The 24545-nt window shown below is 42.1% G+C and overlaps 1 protein-coding gene across 8 annotated transcripts in view; it reads left to right on the forward strand.

The window, feature by feature from the left end:
* utrn (utrophin) overlaps positions 1–24545 on the forward strand; it is a 664110-nt gene that overhangs the window by 60404 nt on the left and 579161 nt on the right. For all 8 annotated transcript variants that reach the window (XM_041182782.1, XM_041182783.1, XM_041182789.1 and 5 more), the window contains exon 3: positions 19585–19646. In XM_041182782.1, coding sequence (XP_041038716.1) covers positions 19585–19646 — 62 coding nt within the window. The remainder of the gene's footprint in view (positions 1–19584; positions 19647–24545) is intronic.

Below are 24545 nucleotides of genomic sequence, written 5' to 3' on the forward strand. Positions count from 1 at the left end.
GCAAGAATTTATTTACACATTTGTAGATATGTTGAGCAGTATGCAGTGGTATTTTTTAAAACTATAACTGGCCATTTCCTTGGCATTGGTACATTCTTGATGATTAGATCAGAAATGCTTATTGACTGCTGGTAATGGGGGTGAGAAGTATTTTGAAACTGTTCAAAACCATCAAAGAACGGGAGTCTTTCTAAAGTGAGAAAACCAGGGATTCAAATTCTTTACATTTTAAATCTGGTTGTTCCACAATTGATAAGTAGAAAGGTAGTATCTGTTTGCAAGTTTGTGCAAGTACAGGTAGTATATATTCCACACACATAGAAAAAATGAATTGAAGTCAGTAATTCCAGGAATATTCTGTGCATTTCTGCTTTGTTTTTCTAGAACAATGATCAGAAAAAGTTTGTTTTAACTCAACAGTGCGGACCTTTATTTCAGAGAGCCACCTTCGTGCCCCTGGGTTTGTTTTATGGAGTGATTTCACACAAGTTTGGCTTCAAATTTTTCTGTGCTGAAAACTCACTGGAAATGTCAAGTCTCTCCTGGACATTGCCTGACCTAATTTCCAAAAGGTCGTCATTGACCCAAAGCAAAACATGGTTACATTGCACAATTTTTTTTAGTTAACCACAGTAACAAAAAGGATATGTTGGTAGGTTAGCCAATATATAAATCTCTGATGGATTCCAGAACTTGATCTTGATATCCCCAAGGTTGAAGAACCTGCTGATACTCCCAGTGCTAGGGCTGGGGATGAAGGAGACATGAAAAGGAGTGATGCAGGGTTGGAGGCTGGATGCATTCCAGGGCTATTGCTTGTGTCTTGGCAGAGAGTTGGGTGTTGCTACAAGACAATTAAGAATTGGAGGAGGTTGCAGGAATGCCGTGGCTGTTCATATGGCATAACTAGCTACCAATTTAGTTTTACATCAACATATATTAAGTTTAATGACTGAACTATTCAAAAGTTGTCAATATATTTATAAATATGTCTGAAAATACAAATATGGTTTTATGGTCAGAGCATGACCTTATCTATGTTAATAGAAAAACAGTGGACAGCAAAGGCTACATTTATATATTGAAATTGTTGTTTGTGTGCACTTCTTGTCCCGACTTTTTGGTCATGCTTTTACGCCAAAATTTTGCATTGAAGCTGCCCAATGTAAACATTTAGAATACTCTTGTCAACAGTTGCCTGTCACAATGTAATTGCAGGCTCTAGCCAATGGTTTGTGGGGGGTGGGGGGGGGGGGTTTGCTAGAAATGGCTGGGAAGCGTGTACCTAAATTGATATCAGAACATATGGAAAGTGTTTCTCCTCTTAGATCCCTACCATATGCTTAAAAATACAAATAGCCCTATATCAGAAGATCATGAGTTCAAGCCCCACTCCAAAAACTTGAACATATAATTTAGCTTGACATTGCAGTGCAGTATTTTCCTACTCAATTTACTGACGATATTCTCTGGATTAGTGACAGACATCAGTTAAAGAAGCATGGTGTGTAGTGTGGTTGGATAATTCCCTAAGCAAGGTAAAGAGTCAAAAATCCAAGAACAGCAGCTGGCAGAGGTGCTGAATAAGTACCAGCATTCAGGCCTTTTTAGATCTTGAGGTAGAAGAGAAAGCTGAAATGCCATTACCAGTAAGAATGTGGTGACTCCACAGGAGTCACCAGCATACATGCTTCCAAGGCACTAAATAACACCGCCAGTAGGGAGACCATTATGTTCCAAGGTAAGGCAGCAAGTGCTGGAGAACAATACTAAGGAGAGCCAGTGGTAACTGTAGCTGATAAGAGGGCTATTAAGGTCACATTTACTAAATCTGGAAATGAGCTGATGTTGATAATCAAAGTAAGAATTACTGAAGTGGAAGGCACTGTTACAAGTTCAGAGTTTTACCTTCTACACCATTTCAGGTACAGCAAGTACATCTCATAAGTGGTCTGAGCATCTTAATTTTTGGGTGTGCCCCTACTGCCTAATAGCTAATATGTGCAACCCATACAGAGAAACAGCGAGGTTAGGATTCCCTTCTTTAAATCAATACAACCTGTCTTTGTGTAATAGTACAAAATAAAGTATTGCAGACAAGGGCGATCTGTTGGTCCCGTGCTGATCGCAACTGTAGAGCACTCCTTTGGGGATGCGGCCATCATCCATCTCACCTGACCTAAAGGAGTCGCCGCTGACTTGAGAGAACAAACCTGCTGGGGATCTCTGCACGTTGGTGTACTTCCATATTTGGCACTCTGTTCTGCCAGGGGATGTCAAATATTCACTTGAGGCAGCAGAGGTGGAAGCTGTTCAGCCAGTTTCCTTGGCTTGCATGAGTTGTCCATGCTCACTGCTGAAAAGGAGGGTGCTGAGAACCTAATCCTGGTACACATGGAGCTTTATTTTTTGGGTTAATTTGCTGTTGGTCCATACTCGACTTTTCAACTTTGACAGCATGGCCTGGGCAATCCTGGTGCTGATTTCAACATCAAGGTTCAGGTTGCTGGTAATTGTTGATCTAAGGTATGTGAAGCTATCGACAACCTCCAGAGAGAGGTTGTCAAAGTTGATGGAAGGTGGAGTCTCTACGTCCTGGCCTGTAACTTTGGGCTTCCTGGTGCTGATTCAGTTTAATCTCCTTGCAGACCCAGGAGAACTGATCTACAAGCTGTTTCAAATGAACTTCAGTGTGGGATATCAGCGCAGCATCAGCAGCAAACCAGCAACTCACTGACAGGACATTACGCACTTTGATCTTGGTACACACTCTTTTCGCCAATAATGCATATATGTTATAATGTAGGGAAATGACTAGGCACCTTCCATATACAATAAATACATCAATCTTAGTGTGTCTTTTTGGGTGGACTTGCCTTGATGCTGTTACCTTTGCTGGAAGGATCCCTGAAGTGAAAGACAGCTTTGTTGGATGCCAGCTCCACTGAAAGCTCTGTTGATCTAGAGAAGACAGCATAAATTTCTTTGATAGGCAGGATAGTCTGAAGTTATCAGTTTACACTCTTTTTAGTAGGTAGTCCAGCTGTGCTTCCAGGAAAGGTTTGGTATAAGGAATGCAGAATCACATTTAGAAGAGATTTTTTCTCAGGCTAATGGACCCAATAGTGATGTTGATGGTTCTAATCATTGATTTTTATTAGTTATTAGCGGCTATCAATTTTTTTCCTTACCACTCCCAAAAAGCCATTAACTCTCTGGAGCATGTTTGTACAGGCATGATTTGACGCAGTCCAGTTTCCCAAATGACATTTATTCAGCTGTGACCTGTGATGACATTTGTGTACAATTTGATCAAGTTGGTGCAGCATCACAGCTGATCCTGATCCAATCTTGTTGTAGTATTCACAAGTGCAATTTGTACAGGGGTCCTGTTTTTTTATTTATTCATGGGATGTGGGCTCCAGCCAACATTTATTGCCCATCCCTAGCTGCCTTGAGAAGACAGTGGTGAGCTGCCTTCTTGAACTGCTGCAGTCCATGTGGTGTAGATACACCCACAGTGCTGTTAGGGAGTGAGTTCCAGGATTTTGACCCAGCAACAGTGAATGAACGGCGATATATTTCCAAGTCAGGATGGTGAGCGACTTGGAGGGGAACTTCGAGGTGGCGGTGCTCCCATCTATCTGCTGCCCTTGTCCTTCTAGGTGGTGGTGGCTGTGGGTTTGGAAGGTGCTGCTGAAGGAGCCTTGGTCAATTCCTGCAGTGCATCTTGTAGATGATGCTGCTGCTACTGTGCGGCAATGGTAGAGGAAGTGAATGTTAGTGGATGTGGTGCCAATCATGTGGGCTGCTTTGTCCTGGATGGTGTCGAGCTCCTTGAGTGTTGTGAGAGCTGCATTCATCCAGGCAAGTGGGGAGTATTCCATTACATTCCTGACTTGTGCCTTGTAGATGGTGGACAGGCTTTGGGGAATCAGGAGGTGAGTTACTCTTCACACGATTCCTAGCCTCTGACCTGCTCTTGTAGCCACTGTATTTATATGGCTAGTCCAGTTCAGTTTCTGGTCAATGGTAACCCCCAGGATGTTGATAGTGGGGATTCAGTGATGGTAATCCATTGAACATCAAGGGGCGATGGTTGGATTCTCTCTTGTTGGAGATGGTCATTGCCTGCCACCTGTGTGGCACAAATATTACTTACCACTTGTCAGCCCAGCCTTGGAACACTGGCTCTTTCCTCTGTCTAACTGGGATCCGCTGAGACTAATTGTAGTGCCCAGTTGCCGCACCAGCTGATACCAGTTCAGTCGACACAGAGCTAGGCTCTTTCATGTTCTTTGGGTTAGCTACTTGCGGCAAACCTTCCAAGGAGTGCTTTGCTGTTTGTGTTACTGCCAAATGCTGCGGAATATAGCTGCATTATAAGTGCACAATACTGAATCTGTACTGCAATATTATTGGGTATTTGTGTATGTTAAAATAGAAATTGGCATTTATGGTTGCCGGGGAAACTGCAGAGGCTGGTGGGATAGCATTAGTGGTGTCAAGCTGACTATTCTTACACCAAAGAGGTACTGATATGAAAGTTAAATCTTCTGACCTGAAGATTAGGTTCACAAATATATTGCTCTGTTGGCAGCATTTATTGCTACTAAGCATATTTCATACTGCAGCAATGTCACAGAATTGTTGGTTTATCACTGGTTGATGCTTGCTTGCATAGAAGCCATTTAATATCTGATTTAAAATATAACTTGCCCCGAGTTCAGCAGTAGAAAAGTGGCTAGGGATCTAACACCTCTTAAATGCAATATTTCTAAATTTACTGATGACACAAAACTGGGTGGGGTTGTGAGGAGGATGTAATTCAGGGCAATTTAGACAAATTGTGTGTGTGGGCAAACACATGGCAGATGCAGTATAACGTGGATAAATGTGAAGTTGTACACTTCGGTGTGAAAAACGGAAAAGCAGAGTATTATTTAAACGGTGATATGTTAGGAAATGTGGATGTATGAAGGGATCTAGGTGTCTTTGTACCCCAGCCAATGAATGTAAACAGGCAGGTACAGCAAGCAATTAGGAAGGCAAATGGTATGTTGGCCTTCATTGCAAGAGATTTGAGTTCAGAAATGGGGATGTCTTACTGCAGTTATGTAAGGCTTTGGTGAGACCACACCTGGAGTGTCGTGTGCAGATTTGGTCTCCCTACCTAAGAAAGGATATACTTGCCATAGAGGGAGTGCAGAGAAGGCTCACTAGGCTGATACCGGGGATGGCAGAACTGTCGTATGAGGAGGGGTTGGTTCGACTGGACCTGTATTCATTAGAGTTTAGAAGAATGAGAAGGGATCTGATTGAAACATATAAAATTCTAACAGGGCTAGACAGACTGGATGCAGGGAGGATGTTTCCCTGGTTGGAGAGTCTAGAACCAGAGGCCACAGTCTCAGGATAAGGGAAGGGCTATTTAGGGCTAAGATGAGGAAAAATTTCTTCACTCAGAGGATGGTCAACCTGTGGAACTCTCTATCACAGAAAGCTGTGGAGGGCGGGTCACTGAGTATATTCAAGAAAGAAATTTATAATTTTTTGGAGCATCAAGGGGTATGGAGAGAAGGTGGGAATATGGCGTTGAGATTGAGGATCAGCCGTGATCATATTGAATGGTGAAGCAGGCTTGAAGGGCCAAATGGCCTACTTCTGCTCCTAGTTTCTATGTTTCTATGAATAACCAGTAGTCCCAGCCAGAACGGGGCATGTCGACCCTGGGTGGTGATGGGTTCAGGCTCAGATGTGCTGTAGCTCATGTTTGCATCACCTTTGAAACAGAATAAATTAAGGAGACCAGGTATTTTTTTTAAGTATGCAGAAAAATTGTTTCCACAGAGAGTTGTTGGAACATTAAATAATTTACTACAGATGGCTATTGAGACAGAGAGTATAATATTTAAAAGGTTACTGGATAGGGTTTTGCAAAGAACAAATAAGAAAGGATACAGGGAAATGTGTTTCAAACAGCTCCGGTGAAGGAAACATTAGGAACCAGGCTCAATGGGCTGAATGTGTGTCCTCTGTGTTAATTAGTGAGGCTATGTGAAATTGGCGAACTATGCAGTTCTTATTGTTTCAATATTTTGTTATTCCTCCAACACCAAAGCCAAATAACAACTGACTCACCTACAGTATGAAAATCCAGGGAAAAAATGTGTTCAAGGGTAATTGGCCCAGTTTCAGTAACATGTTTTTGATACAGTATACATTTATTTGGCAGCTGCAGATGCATGCCAAGGAATTTGTTGTGAATTGTATGACGAGTCTTCTGGGATCTATATTTCTCTTGGCCACAGCTAGTTTCCTGCTGGTTTGATGAATGCAGGCACATCTTGCACTTTGAAGAATGGAAAAGTGCTCATGGGAGGCATTGCACATTTGTTGTGCAGTGTGCTGAGTACTGGTGCCTTCCTTATGCAGCCTTCCTTATCAGATGGGCTCAAAATTTGCTTTCAGTCCCTGTGGCTGTATGAATATTGTGGGAGGAGAGGCTTGTCTGTGAAAGTGGAGAAAGGTTTGTTTGTACAGCACCTTTCCTACTGACCTACAGGTTATGAGTTATGGCCGCTCTCCTAAACAGAAACACACCAGTAAATTATTTTCCTTAGATTTAACCCTTAGGCTTTTGGCAGTTCAGACAAACTCCTCAGTCACTAGACTGATCGATTTTGTTTTTCAGCTCGTGCTCTGTGTTGCTAACTTGAACATTGGTGCAAAAAGTTAAAGAAACATGAGGAAGTGATTCATCACTTTCAATACCATAAAGGACCAAACATCTAAAACACAATTTTACCTAAAATGAACATGATCTTTGTGTCTTCATCCTTCTATCTCTCTTTCCTTTTCCCTTTCTTTTTCTTTCATTAATTTGAAATTTTGATATCTTTTCTGCGATCTGTGTTGCTCTGCCAGTTCCCTTACTAAAACATTTGACCAGTTAATTATTGTAATTCTGCCACCATTAAAACCAGTGACAGTCACAAATTTGCTGGATTAATGCTGTGACTGTTGCTGCTGCTTAGACTACTACAGAATGTTGCTAGCGGGTTCAGTATGTTTGCTATAATAATGTTATTTTCTCAAAGGGATTGTTCAGATGGGCATGTTCAAGGGTGTAATAAAGTGACATATTTTTACTTCACAATGAGAAGTTTTCCTTGTCACGAAGAGTCTCCTTTTGCTTTAAAACTTGCTGTTTGCATCCCCATCCTTGGGTGTTTCTTTGCTTATTTAAAAAAAAGCTCTGGCTAAAGATTTTCTCCTAGTAGTTTTAAAATATTAACTCTAGGCTGCAGCAACAGAAGCTATAGGCTAAGCAATGGTGATGAGACCTAACTAGGGGCAGCATTCTGAGACTTTTATTAATGATTTCAACAGTTGCATTCTAGTAGCAGCAGTAATACCTAGTATTTATTGAGGACATCTTATGTAGATTAGCCTGCTGCTTACCTCAATGACACCATCTCAATAAACAGTGAAACACCCTCTGAGTTTCTCTCGCCATCTATTCTTGTCTGGGACTAATTGCGGAAATTAGAAAGCACATTAGATCAGTAGCCAAATACATCATAAGACCTCTCTGTGAAGTTCTAAATATTATATATCCTATTAACTGAACAGAGTCATAACAGCACAGAAGGAGACTATTTGAACCATTGAGTCCATGCTTGAGTCCATGCTGAGACTGCAGAGTAATCCAGTCAGTCCCATTGCCCCAATCTATCCCCATAGCCTTGCAAGTTTATTTCCCTCAATTCCAATTTCCTTTTGAAATCATTGATTGTCTCTGCTTCTGCCACCCTCGTAGACAGTGAGTTCCAGTTCGCTACCACTTGCTGACAGCATTAACTGTATCACCTTCCTTTGGTTGCTCTTGAGGTACGCTTGACTGAAGGCTACCACTCAGCTCCAGATACATCTATTCTGCTCTGTAGTAGCTTTGGCAAAAACATCTCCAGAGAAGTATGTTGAAATAGTACTTTATCTGCCATACCTAATGCTTCCTACCTATTGTTTGTTGTATGATGCGAGATTGGTTTGACAAGGCCTGTATTCACTGGAGTTTAGAAGAATGAGAGTGGATCTCATTAAAACATAAAAAATTCTGACAGGGCTGGACAGATTGGATGCAGGGATGATGTTTCCTCTGGCTGGGGGTCTAGAATAAGGGGTCACAGTGTTCGGATACAGAGCAGGTCATTTAGGACTGAGATGAGGAGAAACCCCTTCACTCAATGTGGTGAACCTGTGGAATTCTCTACCACAGAAGGCTCTGGAGGCCAAGTTGCTGAATATATTTAAGAAGGAAATAGATTTCTAGACTCTAAAGGTGCCAAGGGGTATGGGAAGAGAGTGGGAGTATGACATTGAGATAGAGGATCAACCATGATAATATTGAAGGCGGAGCAGGCTCAAAGGACCGAATAACCTATTCCTCCTATTTTCTATGTTTCTGCAATTTATTTTTAACTACAAGGGCAACCATAGTTTTGTTAACCATACAAATGTTTACTTACATTTAAAGATGTAACACAATGTAGTTAATGAGACAGGTCCAAAATGGGAGATGTGGGTTTTGATCCATGGGGTACTGGTACCAGCATTGGAGCAAGAGGGAGCTGTACTGTTGGGACAGTCTTCACCTGAACCAGGCTGGGATAAGTGTACTGGCGAATTCTATAGCTAGGGCTGTAGAGAGGGTTTTAAACAGTAAGTAATTAGGAAGATTAATAGAATGTTATCGCTTATTGCGAGGGGAATTGAATACAAAAGTAGGGATGTTATGCTTCAGTTGTACAGGGCACTAGTGAGACCATATTTGGAGTACTGTGCACAGTATTGGTCACCTTATTTAAAGCAGGATGTAAATTTGTTGGAAGCAGTTCAGAGAAGGTTTACCAGACCGATATCTGGAAAGGGGGGGTTGTCTTATGAGGAAAGGTTGGACAGACTAGGTTTGTATCCGCTGGAGTTTAGATGAGTATGTTGATTGAAACATATAAGATCCTGAGGGGTGGATGTAGAGAGGATGTTTCCTCTTGTGGAAGAATCTAGAACTAGGGGTCACTTGAAAAATAAGGAGTCGCCCATTTAAAACAGAGATGAGGAGAATGTTTTTCTCTGAGGGTCATGAGTCTTTGAGACTCTCTTCCTGAAAAGGTGATGTAAGCAGAGTCTTTGAATATTTTTAAGGCAGAGGTGGATAGATTCTTGGTAAGTAAGGGGGGTGTGGTGGGTGGGGGTGGCGGTGATAGCTTATTGGGGGTAGGTGGGATGCAGATTTCAGGTTACTATCAGATCAACCATGATCTTATTAAATGGCGGAGCAGGCTCGAGCTGCTGAATGGCCTATTCCTGTTCCTTGTTCATATGTAACTAAATAATGGGAGGGAGGATTCACATGAGGGGAAACCTGGAATGTGAAAGAGAAAGGGTAAGGCAATAGTTCAGGGTAGTGATGCAGGTAATGATAAACAGTGTGTGACAGGAAGAAACAAACCATATAATCATAAGAGTGCACCAGCAAATAAAGTCAGATTAGGGAACAATGGTGAAAAGACAGCATTAAAGGATCTTTATCTGTAAGCACTCCACATTTGTGACACGATAGACTGTGCAAACAGAAATAAATGTGTATGTATTGATAGTCATTACAAGGACACATTTGCAAAGTGACCAGGGTTGGGAGCTGAATATTCAAGGGTATTTGACATTTTGGAAGGACAAAAGAAAGGAAAAGGAAGTGGGATGGCTCTGTTTATAAAGGATGAGATCAGCAGTGAGAAATGATCTTGGTTTGGAGGATCAGAATCAGTTTGGGTGGAGGTAAAAAAAAAATAGCAAAGGAAAGAGATCACTGGTGTGAATGGTTTATAGGGCCCCTGACAGTAGCTACACTCTTGTGGAAGAATTTGGAACTAGGGGTCACAGCTTAAAAATAAGGAGTCACTTATTTAAAACAGAGATGAGGAGGATTTTTTTCTCTGAGGGTGGTGAGTCTTTGGAACTCTCTTCCTCAAATGGCAGTGGAAGCAGAGTCTTTGAATATTTTTAAGGTAGAGTTAGATTCTTGATTAACAAGGGGGTGAAAGGCTATTGGGGGTAGGCAGGAATGTGGAGTGGAGGTTACGATCGGATCAGCCATGATCCTATTGAATGGCAGAGCGGGGCCGAGTAGCATACTCCTCTTAATTCATATGTATGTATGTATGCATGGCCTTAGGTGGTTTTATCATGTTCAAGGTGGGACGATGGTGGCTTTGTTGCTGGGTTTGCTGTCATGAGTTTGCAACAAGCCTAGGAAATTCAAATGCCTTCATTCAAGAAAATAAACCAGTTTGCAAAATATTAATTTGACGCTCAACTACAGAAATCTCAATCCTACACTGCATAGAATTTAAAATCTGAGTAACCACCCAACAGCAACTTCACTGTACAGGAAGGAAAATTAGCCCTATTCACCAGCTGTTTCCGTGATTAGCAAATTGTGTTGTGAGAAAGAATAGTCTCACCATGTGCAGGAACTGTACCAAGGTACATGGAATCCCTGCATCTACCCAATGCACAAAAGAATACTGTCAATGCTGCAATTCTTAATAAGTGTTTCATCAACTGCAAATTTCTACAATGGTTTAAGATTTCTTAGGGTGGTTGATATGACATCCTATATATGATATAGAAATGTCGAGTTAATTTACACAGTGTATAGACCACAGTGTCTAGACTGTGCAAATTGTATGATGTACTTTTAACTTTAACACAGAACATTGTGTAGCTAATAGACAAATCTGAATTAATATAAAGGCTGATTTTGCAGCCAATGAAAAATTTAGATTGTGAGGATCAGCAGTAATATGGAATGGCCAGATCAATCTTTTTGTTTTAATTAATTACACCTCCACTAAGAAATTCTTGGTTCAGTAAACTAAGTTAAGATCATAAGAAATAGGAGAAGTGGGCCATTTAGCCCATCGAGCCTACTCTGCCATTCAATAAGATCATAGCTGATCTAATTGTGGCCTTAACTCCACTTTCCTGCCTGCACAACCACCAACTCCGCCCCCCCCCCCCCCCCCCACCCCCCCGCACCGCCCCCGCAAAAACCCTTGACTTCCTTGTCGATCAGGAATCTCTCTAACTGAGCCTCAAGTTATTCACTGACCCAGTCTCCACTGATCTCTGTGGAAGAAATTTCCAAAGTCTAACATTCAGAAGAAATTCCTCCTAATTTGCATCTTAAATAGGAGACCCCTTATTTTTAAACTTGATTTTCCCCTCGAGCCTGTTGCGCCATTCAATAACATTATGACCTGAGTGTAAGCTCTGCTCCACATTCCTGCCATCCCCAATAACCATTCACTCCCTTGTTTATCAGGAATCTATCTAGCTGTGCTTTAAAAGTATTCAAAGACTCTGCTTCCATTGCCTTCCACTTAACCTATCCATGTCCCTTTGTAGCCTCATTATGCCCTCTTCACAACTTACGTCCATACCTATTTTGTTGTCAGCAAATTTAGCAACCATATCTTTGGTGCGTTCGTCCAAGTCATTTATATAAATTATAAACATTTGAGGTCCCAACACTGATACCTGTAGTACACCACTTGTTACATCCTGCCAACTAGAAGAGGGCCCCTTTATGGCTACCCTCTGTTTCCTGTTAGCTAGCCGACCTTCAAGCCACGCTAATATGTTTATATATATCTAGAGGTGACCAAAAGCTTGGTCAAAGAGGCGTGTTTTAAGGAGTGTCTCAAAGGAGGAAAATGAGGTGAAGAGGTTTAGAGGGGGACCTTGACTGCTGAAGGCATGATCACAGATGTTGGATCAATTAAAATTGGGGATGCTCAGGAGGTAAGAATTACAGGAGCGCAGATACTTCAGAGGAATGTAGGGCGAGAGGAGATAGCAGAGACGGGGAAGGATGAGACCATGGAAGGATTTGAAAACAAGAATGAGAATTTTAAAATTGAGACATTGCTTAACCAGGAGCCATTGTAGGTCAGTGAGCACAGGGATGCCAAGTGAACTGGATTTAGTGCGAGTTAGGACATGGGCTACTGAATTTTGAATGACCTAAGATCTTCGGAGGGTAGAACTGGCAGTCTGGCCAAGAATGCATTGGAATAGTCAAGTCTAGAGTGAACAAAGAAAATGATGAAGGCTTCAGCAGTGGGTGAACTGAGATAGGGCCGGTGCTGGGTGGTCAGACGTGGAACAGTGCTGTTCTTCCACAGGCTGGCATTTTATTACATATATCATTTGGAACTGTTGAGCTTGACATGGTGTATTAGTATCTTGCTGGTATGAGGCATATTTATGCTAGAGAACGGTCTGGAGCTTTGAAACATGCTGTGGACATTCTTGAATTTATTAAATTCTCATCCTTTATACCTCTGCTCCTTTCCCTGAAAAGCCTCCAGCTAATTCTTCCCTTTGTTCCCAAATTCCTGCACAGCAGGTGACAGGGTAGAAAACCGTAGGCTACAACAGTTCACCCTTTTGACAGTTCTAATTAAGCAGAGCACTTGGTCATGCTAGCAAGGTTTAACTTCTGCTAAAGCTGTTGAAATGTCAAAATTCAGAGCAAATACTAGGTGATAACGTACGAATTAGGAGCAGGAGAAGGCCACTCGGCCCCTGACCCTGCTCCGCAATTCAGTAAAATCATGGCTGACTTGATTGTAACCTCCACTCTATGTGATGGTAGTGATATCTAATAATTAAAATGTAAAAGCAAAGAACTGCGGATGCTGAAAATCCAAAACAAAAACAAAACCAGAAATACCTGGAAAAACTCAGCAGGTCTGGCAGCATCGGTGGGGAAGAGCACAGTTGACGTTCCGAGTCCTCATGACTCGAAACATCAACTGTACTCTTCTCCACCGATGCTGCCAGACCTGCTGAGTTTTTCCAGGTATTTTTGTTTTTGAGTTAAAATGTAAATGTGTCCCCTTTCACTGAAACCCATTGTTTATTATTAAATATCACAATACATTCATAAATTTAAAACTAGCCTCCCTTCGTAATGCAGGGATAAACTTCCACCAGAATTTTATTTCCCAGTGTTTAATACTTGTGTCTTAACTCTAGTGGCTGTCCTGCATATTAGACTGCTTGTAGCCATTGTAATTTACTTTGGAGCTCTACTTCGTTGTGTTGAAAGCTGACTTCACCTAATGACTAGAAATGCTAGGTTGACCAGCTGAATCCCTGTGACAATTTCTCTCTGGCTGTAACAATCTCTTGTGCTTAATTTTCTAAGCGCTGCTTATTGTCATAGTTTCTACTTTTATTCCTTCAATCTTTTTTATTGTCGCTATGTCTCTCACTATTTAAATAATAGCTACACTTTTCAAAGTTTTTATTTGGAGAGCACATTGGGAAGACCTGAGTTCATGAAGGATGCTGATAAATGCAAGTCTCTCTTTCATTCATTCTTTGCACTTTTAACTTGTGAAAAATCACACTTCTAGAATGTGTCAGTGCAGCCAGTCTGAGTGATGAGCTGAGCCTTCGGATACTGATATTTCCCAGATCCACATCACAACTTTTTTTGCAACAGCAAATTACCTTTCTATCTTCTAGAAGATGTGCCACTGAATTTCCAAACTTTCGGACCATCATTTCAGTCCTAAGTGATTGAAAATCAAATTCCCAACCCCTTATTGGTGTACTCTCTGCAAGAATCCTTGAAATCGGTTTTCATTATTACAGTGGAGTTTGCCATCTGACCTATGAATAGTAACTGACAAAGTTATGTTGCCAGTTTTTTTGCTGATGTTTGGATGGAGGATTCTGGTCACACATGTGAGTTAATGAGTTTTTTTGCGCCCATTAACTGCCACTAGGAAATTACATATTAGCAAATAATTTACACGTTGAACCAGTGGTAGAAAGTTCTAAAATTGCTTTTAAAATTAACCTTTCATTATTAATGGATCATCCTGCTCTGGGATCTGTTCTATGGCAAATTAGAAGCTGACAGCTAGAAGTGTATCAGGTCATTGGAGAAAGAGAGCTGTCCTGTTTTTGTATGTATCTGCTGCTGATTAGTTTGGAGCAATGTGGCAGCTACTTTAGTGTGTAGGATGTGATTTTTAAAAAAAATTAATTCACAGGATGTGGGCTTTGCTGGCTGGGCCAGCGTTTATTGCCCATTCCTAGTTGCCCTTGAGAAGGTGGTAGTGAGCTGCCTTGGTGCACCCACAGTGCTGTTAGGAAGGGAGTTCCAGGATTTTGACCCAGTGACAGTGAAGGAATGGCGATATATTTCCAAGTCAGGATGTTGAGTGACTTGGAGGAGAATTTCCACGTGGTGGTGTTCCCATCTATCTGCTGCCCTTGTCCTTCTAGATGGTAGTGGTCATGGGTTTGGAAGGTGCTGTCTAAGGAGCCTTGGTGAATTCCTGTAGTGCATCTTGTCGATGGTACACACCACTGCCACTGTGCTTCGGTGGTGGAGGGAATGAATGTGGTGTCAATCAAGTGGACTGCTTTGTCCTGGTCAGTGCCCAGCTTCTTCAGTTGTTGTAGGAGCTGCATTCATCCAGGCAAGTGGGGAGTATTCCATCACACCCTTGACTTGTGCTTGGTAGATGGTGGATAGACTTTGGGGAGTCAGGAGGTGAGTTACTCGCCACAGAATTCCCAGCCTCTGATCTGCTCTTGTAGCCACTGTATTTATATGGCTAGTCTAGTTCAGTTTCTGGCCAATGGTAACCCCCAGGATGTTGATAGTGGGGGATTCAGTGATGCTAATGCCATTGAAAATTAAGGGGTGATGGTTGGATTCTCTCTTGTTGATGGTCATTGTCTGACACTTGTGTGGCGTGAATGTTACTTACCACTTATTAGCTCAAACCTGAATGTTGTCCAGATCTTGCTGCATATGGGCACTGACTGCTTCAGTATCTGAGGAATTGCAAATGGGGCTGATCATTGCACAGTCATTAGTGAACACCCCCACTGCTGGCCTTATGATGTTGGAAGGGTCATTGATGAAGGAACTGAAGGTGGCTCAGCCTAGGACACTACCCTGAGGAATTCCTGTAGTGATGTCATGGGACGGAGATGACTGACCTCCAACAACCACAATCGTCATCCTTTGTGCTAGGTATGACTCCAAACAGTGGAGAGTTTTCCCACTGATTCCCATTGACTCCAGTTGTCCAGGTCTTGCTGCATGGACATGTCTGCTTCAGTATCTAAGGAGCCGCAAATGACGAACATTGTGTAATCATCAGCGAACGTCCCCCATTTCCACCTTATGATGGAAGGAAGGTCATTGATGATGTTTGGATGAATGTTGATTTTTCCAAGAGCAAGTTGTGAGACTTAAACCAAGTCTGAAGTGCCACTGGCATAAAATCCACACATCTGTAGCCAATGGCATATGAAGTAACAGCTCCTCTTAATGGTGGATTTTATTTGGTTATACTTCTGTGCAATGCCTTGGGATATTTTACTGCATTAAAGGTATTATGTTAATATGTGTTGTTGTTGATGGTTTCTGAATACTTACAGGCAGCTATGTAATGTGCAGTAAAAACAGAAAATGCTGGAAAAACTCAGCAGGTTTGGCCACATCTGTGGAGAGAGAAACAGAGTTAACGTTTTGAGTCCATATGACTCTTCTCCAGAGTTAGACAAGTAGAAATGTGATGGATTTTATACTGTTTAGCAGTGATGGTGGAGCAAAACAGAAAGTCAGGGATAGGTAGGAGCTGAGGAGAAATTTGATGAAGGTGGCATAGACACAGGATAAAGGAAGTAATATTGGTAATGTTAAAGACTAAGGTAGGTGCTGATAGTGGCATAAAGGTATTGTAGCAGAATGTGTTAATAGCTGAACAAGGGGCAGTGCTCTGTGAAAGAAAAACATAAAAACAAGTGACAAATGGGGCGGTGGTGTTGGGGGCAAAGGATGAAAAAAAAAATAATTGGCTTAAAGAAGGGGTCAAGATGGAGGAGAGAGTTCATGGTCTGAAGTTGTTGAACTCAATGTTAAGTCCGGAAGGCTACAAAGTGTATAATTGGAAGATGAGGTGCTATTCCTCCAGTTTGTGTTGGGCTTTGCTGGAACATTGCAACAGGACAAAGACAAATATGTGGGCATGAGAGAACGATGGTGAATTGAAATGGCAAAACAGCAAGATGGTCTGAGTCATGTTTGCAGACTTAGCGATGGTGTTCCGCAAAGCGGTCACCAGTCTGTGATTAGCCTCCCCAATGTAGAGGAGATTGCATTGGGAGCAGTGAATACAATAGACCAAATTGAAGGAGGTGCAAGTGTAGCGCTGCTTCACCTGAATGGAGTGTTTGGGGCTTTGGATAGTTGGGAGGGAGGAGTTAAAGGGGCAGGTGTTGCACATTCTGCGATTGCATGGGAAGGTGCCAGGGGACGGGGATGAGGAATAAGGGGTGCAATGCTGGAGTCCTTAACTTGGTGATGTGGGATTTGACTTCCAGACTGTCCAATATGTGCAAAATATTTAACTTTTATACAATTCCACTCTTGTGCACGTAGGGTTCCCTAGAAGATTTACTTGTGCCACTAGGCTTTACTGCTTTTTAAGGATCAACACAGTTAGCCCTGCAGAGAGTTTATCACCCAGGCAGATGTGGTTCAGCCATGATCTTATTGAATGCTGGAGGAGGCTCGATCGGCCATATGGCCTACTCTTGCACCTTTTTCTTATGTTCTTATTCTCATATTGTCAGCAGCTTGAGTTCATTGTTACCCAATCTCATTGGGAAATTTGCTTACGGACATTGCCATCACAGTTTTGATAGTGACCATGATACTAATAGACTCCTGCTGATCATTGCACAGCAGCAATAACATTTTTCAGAGATAGTAAAGTAGAGTTAGCCCCATGAATAGTACGTTAGTACCCTAAATGAGGAGGTGGTGGCATAGTGATAATGTCACCGGACTAATAATCCAGAGGCCCAGGCTAATGCTCTGAGAACATGGTTTGAATTTAAATTCAGTTAATAATTCTGGAATTAATAAGCTAGTCACAGTAGTAGTGCCGGTGAAACCATTGTCAATTGTCGTAAAAACCCATCTGGTTCACTAATGTCCTTTGGGAAGGAAATGCTATCTTTACCTGGTCTGGCTGACCTGTGACTCCAGACCCACACCAATGTGGTTGACTCTTAAATGCCCTCTGAAGTGGCCTAGCAAGCCTCTTAGTTATATCAAACCTCTGCAAAGTCTCAAAAAAGGATTGAAACAAGATGGACAAGCAATATTGACCTAGGCACCGGAAATGATAGCAGCAAACCCAGCCCTGTTGACCCTGCAAATTCATCCTTACTAGCCATGCTAAAATTGGGAGAGCTGTCCCACAGATTAGTCAAGCAATAGGCTGACATAGTCATATTCACAGAATCACACCTTACAATGTACCAGACACGACCATCGCCAGACATGGCAGCACAGTGATATACAGTTAGGAGGGAGTTGCCCTGGCAATTCTCAACATTGACTCTGGACCCCATGAAGTCTCATGGCATCAGGTTGGACTTGGGCAAGGAAACCTCCTGCTGATTACCACGCACTGTCCCCCCTCAGCTGATGGATCAGCACTCCATGTTCAGCACCACTTGGAGGAAACAGTGTTTAGGGTACTGAATGTACCTTGGTGGGGGGACTTCATTGGCTTCAAGCTGCTGGAATCAACCTAGGTTCAATGAAGAGTGCAGGAAGGCATGCCAGGAGCAGCACCAAGCATACCTGAAAATGAGGCATCAGCCTGGTGAAGCTACAACATAGGACTACTGCATGCCAAACAGCGAAAGCAGCATGCGATAGACAGAGCTAAGTGACCCCACAACCAACAAATCAGATCCAAGCTCTGCAGACTGGCCACATCAAGTCTTGAATGGTGGTGGACAATTAAACAACTCACTGGAGGAGGAGGCTCCACAGATAACCACATCCTCAATGACGGGGAAGCCCAGCACATTGGTGCAAAAGATAAGGCTGAAGCACTTGCAAAAGTCTTCAGCAGAAGTTCTGAGTAAATGATCCATCTCAGAATCCTCCCAAGGTCCCCAGCATCACAGATGCCAGTCTTCAGCCAATTTGATTCGCTCCACGTGATGTCAAGAAATGGCTGAAGGCACTGGATACTGCAAAGGCTACGGGCCCTGACAGTATTCTGGCAATAGTTCTGAAGACTTGTGCTCCCCTAGCCAAGCTGTTCCAATACAGCTAGAACACTGGCACCTACTTGACAATGAAGAAAACTGCTCAGATATGTCCAGTCCAAAAAAAGCAGGACAAATCCAACCCGGGCAATTACCACCCCATCAGTGTACACTCTATCATCAGCAAAGTGATAGAAGGGGTCATTGACAGTGTTATCAAGTGGCACTTACTCAGAAACAACCTGCTTATTGACAATTAGTTTGGGTTCCGCCAGGGAGCCCAAGCAAAACTGGAATCAGAGGGAAATCTCTCCACTGATTGGAGTCATACCTAGCACAAAGGAAGATGGTTGTGGTTGTTGGAGATCAATCATTTCAATCCCAGGACATCACTGCAGGAGTTCCTCAGGGTAGTATCCTAGACCTAACCATCTTAAGCTCTTGATCAATGACTTTCCTTCCATCATAAGGTCAGAAAAGGGAATGTTTGCTGACGATTGCAGAATTCAACACCATTCGTGACGACTCAGATACCGAAGCAGCCAGTGCCCAAATACAGCAAGACTTGAACAGCATTCAGGCTGGGCTGATAAGTGACGAGCAACATTCGCGCCACATAAGTGCCAGGCAATGACCGTCTCCAAAAAGAGAGAATCTAACCATCTTCCCTTGACATTCAATAGCATTACCGTAGCTGAATTCCCCACTACCATCATTCCATTGACCAGAAACTGAACTGTACCATCTAAAAACTGTGGTTTTAAGAGCAGGTCAGAAGCTGGGAATTCTGTAGTGAGTAACTTACCCCTTGACCCTTCCAAGTCTGTCCATCATCTGCAAGGTATAAGGCAGGAGTGTGATGGAATACACCCCACTTGCCTGGTTGGGTGCAGTTCCAATGACCCTCAAGAAGCTTGACACCGTCCAGCAGATACATGGGAACACTACCACCTGCAAGTTCCCCTCCAACCCACATACCTTTGACTTGGAACTATATCGCCGTTCCTTCACTGTCATTGGGTCAAGATCCGGGAACTCCCCCTCAAACAGCACTGTCGGTGGACTGTTGTGGTGGACAGTCCACCACATGGACTGCAGTGGTTCAAGAATGAACTTACCACCACCTTTTCAAGGGCAATTAAGGATGCGCAATAAAACTGCTGGTCTCACCAGTGATACCTACATCCTGCAAAATCAGTGGTGTGTTTTAATTTACTCATGGGATGTGGAGTATGTGAAGAGAAGAAGGCGATGAAACTGGGAAAGAAAAACAAATGATGGATTGCTTCTGAAAGTGTGAAACCCAGCATTGTAGCAGTGAATTATCTGCTGACTGTAAGTGCTAGTTCCCATGACTTTGTGATCTAGTTTCCATGACTGCAAACTTATTGCATTCTGTTTTCCTTTCAGATGAACATGATGGTGTGCAAAAGAAAACCTTCACAAAATGGATCAATGCACGCTTTGCAAAGGTAATATTGAGATGCAGTGTGAAACTGGAACATTGTTGTTGGGAGCACCTCTACTTCCTGGTGTTGAGGCAACACGAGAATATGCAGGATTTTTGTGTAGTCTGCAAAACTGCATGAATGAACTGGATAGAAATGTTGATGCTTATTTCATAAGTGGCTTGGTTTACTGTGTGGGGTTGATATACTTTACAGTGTTTGAATTCTGATGATGTTACTGGAACAGTACTCTTTAGATTGGTCTCATACTGAAGTTGGAAATGCACAATATGACCTACTGTCTGTTGTTTTTGGAAGTAGAATCCCATATTTGTTTGCATAGTTCCATCTTTCAGTACAGTTGTCTCCAAGAGAGTCATCATGTGCTGGGAATTGGCACTTTTTCTTTCCCCTCAAATAAATTTTTCCATGATGTACTGACTTCCTGTGCATTCTTAGTAAAAGATCTGGCAAGCTGCAAATTGATGTGTTCTGTTCTTTAGGTACAGTGTGGCTCAGTGAGGCTGAAATAGACCTAATCTCTCCCCCTTTGGTAACTTTTAGATATCTGAAATTTTGGAAACTTGTGAAATTTAAAGTAAAGCTTCAGAATTGTGTCTCTACTGTGATAGTGATTCTGCGCAACTTGTGCTGGTGCTGCTTCATTCAGATAAGATTGACTCTTGATACCTTCAGTAAAGATTGTTGTACCGATGCATGGTGAGGGGGAAAGAGGAGAGGGAAATACAACCTGATTTGCACAAGTTTGCTATTTTGTGACTTTTGCACTTCAGTTGAGCAAGTTGTATATTAGATGGGGAATAGGTATTGGAAGGCTAAGGTGTGCCAGAGACTCAAAAAAATTAACTCCGGTCGGGGAAGGGACTAGGATAGTTAATAAAACAGGGCATGCATGTGAAAACCATTTAACAGGCCAAAAGTCTGGGTGGGCTGAGGGGGCTGGGGCTGGGAGGAAACAAATTTTAGGGAATTAGAGGTTTTTTTTCTTGAGAAAAACTAAGTTTTCCAAGAATAGAACTGGATATAGTTCATTGTGGAGCACATCTCCCAAAAATATTTCTCATCTATTCCCATGTGAAAGTACTCTGTTTCTCTTTTTCTTTTGCTTTTGAGGTGTTGAGTTTTTTTTCGAAATAACATTGAGGGTAAACTAGCAAGTAGTATAAAAACAGACAGTGAAAACTTATTTAGATATATTAAAAGGAAGAGAGAAGCCAAAGTGAACATAGGCGCCTTAGAGAATGAGGCTGGGGAAATAATAATGGGGAACCAGGAAATGGCAGAGGAGTTGAATAAATACTTTGCCTCAGTAGAAGACACTAATAGCATAGCAAAAATACTAAATAATCATGAGGCAAAAGTGGGGCGGGGGAGGAAATAAATACAGTAACTATCACTAGAGAAAAAGTACTAGGAAAACTAATGGGGCTAAAGGCCAATAAGCCCCCTAGACCTAATGGGTTGCATCCTAGAATATTAAAGGAAATAACTGCAGAGATGGTTGATGTACTGTAGTAACCTTTCAAGAATCCTTAGATTCTGGAAAAGTCCCAGAGGATTGGAAAACAGCCAATGTAACATCCTTAATCAAAAAAGGAGGGAGACAAAAACTATTAAATAGGCCAGTTAGTTTAACATCTGTCGTTGGGAAATTGTTGGAGTCTATTATAAAGGATGTAATAGCAGAGCATTTAGAAATACATAATCTAATCAAGCAGAGTCAGCATGGCTTCATGAAGAGGAAATCATACCTGACAAAATTATTAGAATTCTTTGAGGAGTTAACAAGGATAGATAAAGGGGAACCAATAGATGTAATATATTTGGATTTCCAAAAGGCATTCGATAAAGTACCACACACAAGGCTACTTAATAAGATAAGAGCCCATGGTGTTGGGGGTGGTATATTAGCATGAATAGAGGATTGACTAACTAATAGAAGACAAAGCGTTGGGAAACGGGGACATTTTCAGGATGGCAACCTGTAACTAGTGGAGTGCCACATGAATCAGGGCTGGGGCCACAATTATTTACAATATATATCAATGACTTGGATGAGGGAAAATAATGTACTATCGCCAAGTTTGCAGATGACACAAAAATAGGTGGGAAGGCAAGTGGTGAGGATGACACAGTCTACAGAGGGATGTAGACAGGTTAAGTGAGTGGGCAAAAATGTGGCAGATGGAATATAATGTGGGAACGTGTGAGGTTATGCACTTTGGCAGGAAGAAAAGGAGTAGTGAAATATGATTTAAATGGAAAAAGATTGCAGAAAGCTGCAGCACAGAGGGATTTGGGCATCCTTGTGCATGAATCCCGAAAAGCTAACATACAAGTTCAACAGGTAATAGGGAAGGAAAAGGGAATGTTGGCCTTTATTTCAAAAGGGAATGGAGTATAAAAATAGGGAAGTTTTGCTAAAACTATACGAGGCACGAGTTAGATCACACCTAGAATACTGTGAACAGTTTTGGTCCCCTTATCTAAGGAAAGATATACTGGCATTGGAGGCAGTCCAGAGAAGGTTCACTAGGTTGATCCCGGGTATGGAGGGATTTTCTTATGAGGAGAGGTTGAGTGGCTTGGACCTGTTCTCATTGGAGTTTAGAAGAATGAGAGGCAATCTTATTGAAACATATAAAGGTTCTTAGGGGGCTTGACAGGGTAGATGCTGAGAGGTTGTTTCCCCTTGTGGGAGAGTCTAGGACCAGAGGCCATAATTCAGAGTAAGGGGGCCCATTTAAAAGATCAGCCATAATATCATTGCATGGCGGAGCAGACTTGATGGGCCGAATGGCCTACTTCTGCTCCTACATCTTATGGTCTTATATCATCTTTGTAACTAAATCTCCAGCACATCACTTTTTTTATTTGTTAATGGGATGTGAGTGTCACTGGCCAGGCCAGCATTTATTGCCCATCCCTAATTATCCTTGTTCAGAGGGCATTTAAGAGTCAACCACATTGCTGTGGGTCTGGAGCCACATGTAGGCCAGACCGGGAAAGGACAGCAGGTTTCCTTCCCAAAAGGACATTAGTGTACATCAGAACCTACATATTACATTGATTGAGACATTTAGCAAGTAACTGACTTGTTTACAAGTTATTTACTGTTACTGTGTAGATGTGCAGTATGGACTCAATTGGCTCCTATATAATGCTCAAGTCAATTTACACATCTCAGGTTGGAGACATTAATTGTTTGGAGTTGGAAGGTTGTGGGTCTAAGTCCCCTGCCAGGAGTTAAGCACGTGATCTACCTTGATGCTTCATTGCAGTACTGAAGGGAGTACTGCATTGTCCGTAACAAAAATACCTGGAAAAACTCAGCAGGTCTGGCAGCATCTGCTGAGAGGAACACAGTTAACGTTTCGAGTCCGTATGACTGCTGCATTGTCCATGTTGTGATCTTTCAATTGGGATGCTAATCTGAGGCCCCATCTGCCTGATTGCGATGTAAAAGATCCTGTGACAAAGCAAAGCTGGGAGTTCTCCATTGTCTGTCGGTCATTCCTCCTCAGCCAAAACTGGGTGTTCTGTGCAAATTGATTGTGGCACCTTCCTACATTGGAACCGTGACTGCACTTTGGAAATAACTCTGGCCGTGAAGCACTTGGAAATGCCCTGAGGATGTGAAAGATGCTATAGAAATGCAATAACTTATTTTCCTTTAAGATTTAGTGTTGTCCACTAATGTGGCAATGATATTAAAAAGTAAAGCACTTCCTAAACCTCCAGGCCCATGAAATTCAAACAGGAAAAAACAAGAGTCTAAGGAATATCAGCACAAAATGACAGATGGAAGGGGCCACATATAATCTGTACTTTGGAAAGAGACGATCATAGCAGGATTTCAATCCTGAAGTTGGTGGTATCCCGGGTGAACATGGCGGCCTTTGGTACTGTTACTCTAAATAAGAAGATTGACAGGCTCAGACCTTGGAAAGAATAGTTGTGGAAGGTTTTACTAATGTCCCCCACACTCCATTTTGCTTGACTGGATGATCCACAGAATGATGGAGAGCGATGCTGGTAATCAATTTCATACATGAAAACACATTTTAAAAGTATGATATCAGTAAGTAATTAGTACTTGGGCAAAACAATCCCACAACATAATCCAAGTGCTGCAATATGGCATGGCAGATTGTACATGCAGATTTTGGAATTTCTGTCAAGGGTTGTAGGCATTCTCCTTGTTACCTTCCACAGGCTGGTGCTGCATGCAGGTCCTTTCCAAAAATGGAGAAATTGATATTTTGTGGACTTTTCTGAATTGTATCAGTGGCTGCTTAAATTTAATTGTGTTCTCTGAAGAGAGCTCAATTTAATGAGTCTACAGTCTTGAGCAGTAGTTTAATCACAAACAGTTTAAAAGTGCAGCCAATTTGATTGTGAGCAACACAATCATGTAGGGCAGTGCAGTAGTGCACTTAGCACATGTAATGTTCTATATATACACACACGAGGTTCAGAAACTTGGACAGAACTAGAGGTAGCACAGTGTGTTCAGGAGGCAGCCACATTTTCAGACTGCTTGAAGCATGAACACTGAAGGTAAGCCATCTGCCCTAACATAGTTCAGTGTTTGCTAACATTTGTGTGCAATTCTCTTTTTTAAAAATAATTATTTTCTTTGTGCAAACATGCAAGCTGTTCACTATAAAGTATTAGGCACAAAATGTTTCAAAAAAACAAATTTGGAGAGCACTAAAGGAGAGTGCAATGCAGATAAACTTTTCCCATGGATTTTTTTTTAAAAACAGCTTTTAGTGATCTTTATTTACTGGAATTATTTGCTTACTGATTGGCGCATTTCTTTTTTATATCCTTTGTTCCTAGAAGAGTGGGGTGTGGTCCCACAGAGGTCAGCTGTCCTCTTGCCCAAGTGGCCATTCT

The sequence above is a fragment of the Carcharodon carcharias genome, chromosome 2, assembly GCF_017639515.1.
Source record: "Carcharodon carcharias isolate sCarCar2 chromosome 2, sCarCar2.pri, whole genome shotgun sequence".
Classification (NCBI taxonomy): Eukaryota; Metazoa; Chordata; class Chondrichthyes; order Lamniformes; family Lamnidae; genus Carcharodon; species Carcharodon carcharias.